At 48.6% G+C, this 7308-nt stretch overlaps 1 protein-coding gene across 1 annotated transcript in view; it reads left to right on the forward strand.

The window, feature by feature from the left end:
- The window catches only part of LOC140430289 (uncharacterized), a 23287-nt gene extending 16425 nt beyond the window's left edge, over window positions 1–6862 (forward strand). Inside the window, exon 3 of the mRNA XM_072517707.1 lies at window positions 6571–6862. Within this exon, the coding sequence (XP_072373808.1) occupies window positions 6571–6862 (292 nt within the window). The remainder of the gene's footprint in view (window positions 1–6570) is intronic.
- The last annotated feature ends 446 nt before the right edge of the window (window positions 6863–7308 follow it).

Below are 7308 nucleotides of genomic sequence, written 5' to 3' on the forward strand. Positions count from 1 at the left end.
AGCACGGTTCAATTCCGTATCAGCCTCCCTGAACAGCCGCTGGAATGTGGTGACTAGGGGCTTTTCACAGTAACTTAATTTGAAGCCTACTTGTGACAATAAGCAATTTTCATTTTCTCTCTCTCTCTGTTTCTCTCTCTCTGTCTGTCTCTCTCTGTCTCTCTCTCCCTCTGTCTCTGCCTCTGTCTCTGTCTCTCTGTCTCTTTCTCTCTCTCTGAGGTCAGGAGAATATTTGTTCTGCTGCTCGCATATCGCAGTCTACGTTTCTTTTTAAGATCACGGTCTTCCTAAAAGAAAGATAAGTGTCCAGCGCCCCGCGTTACACGAAAAGGAATAAAACTGTGACCCTAGTTCCATTCAAGGTCGGTTCTCAGATTCAAGAAACGAACGTTGCAAACTAAAGGAATCATTTACCACCAACACACTGAGACCTTTTCAAACAGCAATTGTTTATCGACGTTTTTGTAAAGTGAAGAATCCCAATCAGCTGCAATGCAAGTGGTATTTGGCTCCTTCACGATGATTTGCTGACAGTAAATAAATAGACATTTAGTGTGACCCTGTGAAGTTGTTTAGCTGCTGGATTTTGACAGTTACCAGCATAACGGAGACCCCTAAATGGTAGCACAATGCTTTCGCTAGATGGGGTATTTATTGGGATGAATAACCATAAAGGCCCCACCTTCTCAACCGTGCCCCCCTGCCTGAGGTGTGGGTGACCCTCAGGTTAAATCACCACCAGTCAGCTCTTCCCCCGCCCCCCTTGTAGGGGACATTTTCGCAGCCTGTGGTCATCTGGGACTATGGCGACTTTACCCTGTTATTTATTCGCAGTAGATAAGATAAGCAATTTAAAAACAAAACTAGCCCCTACTCTCTGAAATTGTTAGAATCTGAAGCCCTTGCCTTCTGCCCCAATAAGATTTTTCCCCAGCCCAGTTATAGATATCCGGCAGAAAGTGCTGACCAAGTCCTTTGCTCCAAAACTGCAGAAAACAGGAAATCCAATGTCACCATCTCCAGTGATGCAGCATTGGTCACAGGACTGCTGGTCTCCGCACCCCCCAACCCCCCCCCCCCCCCCCCCCCCCCCCCGCCCCCACCAACCCTCCACAGCCCCCCCACCACACCCCCACACCCCACATCAACCCCCACACACCCGCAAACACACACACACACCACGCCCACACCCCACATCAACCCCACACACCCGCAAACACACCCTCACACCACCCACCACACCCCACATCACCCCCACACACACACCCACACCAGCCCCCCACCCTCCACACTACATCCCACACCAGCGTCCCACACACACCCGCAAACACGCACACACCCCACCCTCCACACCACCCTCCACCTTCAAATCCCCCACCCTCCACATCACCCCCTCCACACACCCACAAACACACACACACGACCACCCTCCACACCCCAAATCAACCCCCACACACCCGCAAACACACCCCCACACCACCCACCACACCCCCACACCCACATCACCCCCTCCACACACCCACAAACACACACCACCCTCCACACCCCCCCACCCTCCACATCACCCCCTCACACACCAACAAACACACCCACACCCCACCCACCACGCCCCCACACACCCTACACCCCACATCACCCCCCACACACACCCACACCAGACCCCACCCTCAAAACACCGCCCCCCCCCACACCACCATCGCACAAACACCCATAAACACACACACACCTCACCCACCCACCCTCCACACCTCCCACACCTCTATATCACCCCCCTACCCTCCACCCCCCCCACACACCCACAAACACACACACAAATCCCCACCCTCCACACACTACCCACCAGCCCCTCCCCCACACCCACCATACACCCTCCCCCTCCCCAGACACACAAATCCAGCCTTTCTGCCGGATCATTTAGAAAAGAGAAACCTAGCAGAGCTCCCCAACACCACTTGTTGACAATTGAAACCATGAATATTGACTTGCCCCGGACAGAAAACTGGAGTGGACATTCACAGGAATGGGGGTAGGGGGGCAGAGCAGCCTCTTACACCCCATTCGATGGAAGCTTTATGAAGACTTGTAGGGATGTTGCCAAGCTTAAATTCCCCTGATTAACATTCTTTCTAAAGTATCATGAGTTACTCAATCTACCATAAAACTAGAATTGAAGGGGGGGATTGGGGGGATTGGGTGGGGTTGGGGGGATTGAGGGAGGGGGTTTGGGGGGGGATGGAGGGAGGGGGAGTTTGGGGGGGATGGGGGGTTGGGCAGTTTGGGGGGGATTTGGGGGGGTTTAGGGGGGATTGGGGGACGTTGCTCAGTACCTGATGGGCATGTTTTCTTTAATGATCTCACTTTCATCTCTGGCACTGAGGATTATTTGTTGATGGGGACGTTCTGTTAATTTGGACACACCCTGGAAAACCTGCCCGCACAAAGTGTACGGACACTCTTTATTTTTTGCCGGATGGACTTTTCGGAGATGGAAGGATGCTGACTTCCAAAGATCTCCAGAACCTGGAGCCCAGTGATGTGAGTCACAGCCAATTCCTGTACCTGGGCCAATCGCACCAATAAACTGCAGCTCCTTGTTTTGTTGGGTTGGAGGCAGTTTTCCTGCAGATAAGAGGCGACATGGAAGGAACAGTTTGGCAAATTGATGAGAGTGCGGTGGAATATCATTTCCTTCGCAACGCCTGCGAGCTAATTAACAATTCCAAGCATGCTTTAAGCTGTATTTTGGGATTTCCTCAATGTAACAAACTTCCTCCATGGGTTTTCGATGTGCGCTTTTGTTTTGGGTAAGGGGGGTTGATGTTAAAATACGATCAAGTTCTTAAACCGGACCCTCAAAAGGCTTAATTTAATCGGAGTGTTTTTTATTCTCACCCAGGCAGCCAGTGAGCTTTGCTTGCATCAGAAAGCATTCTGCATTCGGTGAAACCCATCTACTCTCGCCTATTTCTTTCCCTTCCCTTCTTCCCTTGCGCTGCTCTGCAGTTTGGCCCACTGTGCAAGTTGGAAGGCTGTTGTTTTGATTGTGTGGGAGGGAGGCAGAGGCTTCAGTGCAAATCAGAAGCAGTCCACCACTCCCAAGCCCAGAGCCAAAACCAACACGGATTTTATCTGGCGCTCCGAGTGAAAACAAGGACACTGCGAATACTTCACTTCTCAATTAAAACATTTTCTCTCTGCGAAAAGGCACGTGCTGGAGAGAATGTACCCGTGGATGCCAGGGACTGGCAGACTTTTCCTTATTTTCAAACTTTTTTGTAACCTCATGCGAAATGGGTAAAGGCTGACATTTCAGGTTTTGAACAAGGTTACAGAAATAATGATGCACAGGCTTTTTTTTAACCTCAAAAAATGTGCTTTGTGGTTTGTTTTAATGGAACTGTTCTAAACTGGAAGCTGCGGGGACTCAGCGCTGCATTACATGCCAGCGAAACAGCCCATTCCGCCCCTCTGCTCGGTGCCGGCCTTTATGTTGGACAGGAGCCTCCTCCGACCACTCCCCCCTCTAATCCCATCAGAACCATTTTCTATTATTTTCCTCCCTCACGTGTTTCCCTCGCACGCATCTAAGATGTGCGCCTCAACAGTACCAGAAAGAAGTTTATTTTGAAGTCACATTTTATGAATTGGAAAATTCCAGGCACTTCCACAGAAGGTTGCCGTATCTTTGAAGGGAGATCTTGGGATGGGGTGAGTGAAACTGGGTTGTGGGAGTGTGGGGGTTCTGACACTTGGCGACCAACCCCACCAGCCTGCACTGATAGGTTCAACTGCTCAACTGAAATGGGCAATTCCTCAAAAACCCAAAGGAATAAAGAACGTTCGCAACCTCAGTGAAGCACTTTATTGTCAATGAGGTATGTTTGAACTGCGTTCACTGTTGTAATGTATAAATCTAGGATCCATTCTACACTGTGGCTCAGGACTAAATAATGCGGCACATCTTCTCAATTCTGTGGGATGCTTTTTCGCTATTGCTTTTTAAAAAAAAATTTTTTTTTATTGAGGCATTTATATTATAAATTTTAACGGAATAAGCAACCAAGCACCAAAAACAACAACAAAACCCAACCAACGTGGATTACATAAACATCCCAACCACAATTCCGGGGTCCACACTAACCGTCCTCCACCTTACCCAACGCCCCTGACTCCCCATCACCACCCTGCTGGCAGCATCAGTCGGTAAATGGCCGCCACCTCCGGGTGAACCCTAGCATCGATCCCCTCAGGGCGAACTTGATCTTCTCAAGCCACGTCGCTGACCAACACCCCCGACTTTGGGGGGTTCCGAGTCTCTCCACGCTAACAAGATCCACCTCCGGAGGCTACCATGGAGGCAAAGGCCAAGACATCGGCCTCTCTCACCGCCCACCGCCCCCCCCCCCCCGGGTCTTCTGACACACCAAAAATTGCCACCTCTGGACTTAAACAGACAGTTCAAAGTGTTTTTAAAATCTCTTGCACATAATGCCAGTGGGAGAAGGAGTTTTTCCGATGTTGCGATTGCATGCTCACTGTCCAGGCACAGTATCGCTGAGGGTGAGCTCATCCAAGACCTCGTGATTTACTGAAAGGGAGTTATCAACTTCTTGGTTTCAGGCTTTTTCTGGAGTTTTAGTTTCAATATTAGCACTGCTGCACTGTGCTGCACTGTGCCAGAAAAAACATCAAGAATTATATTGTTGGGGACATATTTGGAGTACATGTATAGCCATTCAGATTATTTAAGACCCTGGCTCTCTTACTGAAAATATATCCCTGCTGAAAATATTTAATTGTCCCAATCGCAATGAAAATTCACATTCAATAAAGCTTTCCTTGGATCTCACTTAGTTGAATTGAGATCCGACCATATCCCCGTGTGATTTTTCAAATGTTATCTTTTTACGTATGATCCTGCCCCTCCGTAACCTCGTCAACCCCACAACCCTGTCACGTCTCTGCGCCCCTCCAATTTTGCCCTTTTGCGCAACCCTGATTTTACTCCCTCCACCATTGGCAGGCGTGCCTCCAGACCAGTATGCCACAAACTCTGGAATCAGCTGTCTCAGCCTCCCCACCTCTCTCTTTCAGAAGGTGCTCCTTCAAACCTTTCCAAAATGTATTCCTTCATGGGATGCGGACGTCGCTGGTAAGACCAGCATGCGTTGCCCATCCCTAATTGCCCTTGTTGGGCCATTTCAGAGGACAGCTAAGAGCCAACCACATCAGTGTTCCTGGAACGTGGGTGTCGCAGGCTGGGCCAGCATTTATTGTCCATCCCTAATTGTCCTTGAGGGGGCAGTTAACAGGCAACCACATTGCTGTGGCTCCAGATTCACATGTAGGCCAGACCAGGTCAGGACACCATTTCCTTTCCCTCAAGGACATTAGTGAACAAGATGGTTTTTTACGACATCGGCAATGGCCATCGTTAGACTTTTAATTCCAGATTTTTATTGAATTCAAATTTCACCATCTGTCATGGTGGGATTCGAACCAAGGACCCCAGAGCCTTACTCTGGGTCTCAGGATTACTAATCCAGTGACAATACCACTATGCCACCCCCTCCCCAGACTGGGCAAACTTCCTTCCCCTAAAGGGATCCTCATGCAGACGAGGATCGTCCCACAGAACAAAAAAGCTGCTGAGAACGGCAGGGAAATCAGTGCTGGAAGCCATGCACTAGAGTTCGCGACCTGGTTTCTCAGTGACAGACCTGAAGGAGGAGACATGGAGGAAGCTAATTCAAGTTGAAAGAAAGAGCCACAAAGGGAAGGAGGAAATGCAGCCTATCCTCGAACCGGATATAAGCTTGGATCTCCTAGGTGAAAGTGCAGGGAGCTGATTGCTTTAATTCACCATGCTACTCTGACCCCTTAGCCTGACCTGTGCCTCCTGAACTGTGCGTTCACCAGAGGCAAAGTGGAATGTAGAATTTGGTCAGTCTGGGCTCGTGGCTGACAAGATGTGCCTGTGAGAAAGGAAGCAGCCCATGTGACCTGGACAGTGGCTGTTTCTCAAGGACTGGCCCGATGGGGATTTTGCCGAAGGGATTAGAGAGTACAGAATGCTTGCAGCTTTGTCAGTGCAGGCTGAACCCAGTCTAAATAGAGACAGCGAAGGATGATAAACATTATAGGTGAAAAATAACACGCGATCATTTCAATGCTGCTTTCGCCTGGCATGAATTCCAGAGGTGCAGCAAGAGTGCCACACGATACCTTTATCTCAGAGCGTTGGCATCATTGTTTCCATGCCAACCAATAAAACAACTAACCAATGGTACCGAGCTGCGGCCAAGTGCTCAGAGACACAAGCATCTCAAGGCCCCCCACATAAGTAAAAATTGTCTTCCGTCAGCCTTGGTGAAGTGACTGGGATAAGTACCATATAATAATTGTAGACTTCGTGAAACCTTTTCAGGAAACCATGCTGGTTTGATCATCTGGATCTCAATGGAATGTGCTGCAATATTACATTTGGTATTAAAATCAGTACCTTTATTTACAATTTTGACCTACTGTTTCATCATTCTAAGAAAAGTAAATTGCATTGCCCGATGTCAGGACCATCTCAAAGTGCCTGACAGCCATTGAGGTTCCGTTACTATTGCAAGGTGGGAATCACAGCAACCAAGTTTCACACAAGAACTTCATGAGCAGCGGAAATAGACAAAGGAAAGATGCTTCGATTTTCTTTTCCAGAGGACACAAGGAAAAGGTAACCATAACAACAGATCCATCTAACCAGCTGTTGCAGCTGGAACCCACGTATGAAGCCAAATTCATATCTGGTAAAAGACGGAAGGGAGAACAGCAAATCTGGCCTCCTCTGCTCAAGAGCCTGAGAAAAAAGTAGGTCAAGGTTATTTATAGTGCTTTTCATGGGCTCAGTGTGGGTGGTAGGGTTTGAGGGGCTGGGAGATTAGGCTGACAGACTGCTGGAGAAAGTTAATTTAGTTGTGTCTAGGGCCTTCACAACAGCTTTGTGCAAAAGGAAGCAAGCTCAGGATTTTGCCATTGCACCCAAGATAATACTGTGACCTTGAATGTGGAACAAATATTTGGGAATGTTCTCAAAGTTCAGCCAGTCGAACATTTTTCTTCACGATTTGTATTTTGCTCTCTCTCTTTATTTTCTCTGACTCTTCCCCATCTCACATTGGAAGGCCGCAGCAGAGTTCTGCCTCGCTTGGCCAGCGACCAGTCTCATTGCATGAGGCCAACAACTTAATGCTCTTAATCTTGGAAAACACCCTCAAGACACTTCAAGGAGCAGAATGAGAACAAGATGGACCAAGGAAG

The sequence above is a fragment of the Scyliorhinus torazame genome, chromosome 10, assembly GCF_047496885.1.
Source record: "Scyliorhinus torazame isolate Kashiwa2021f chromosome 10, sScyTor2.1, whole genome shotgun sequence".
Taxonomy (NCBI): domain Eukaryota; kingdom Metazoa; phylum Chordata; class Chondrichthyes; order Carcharhiniformes; family Scyliorhinidae; genus Scyliorhinus; species Scyliorhinus torazame.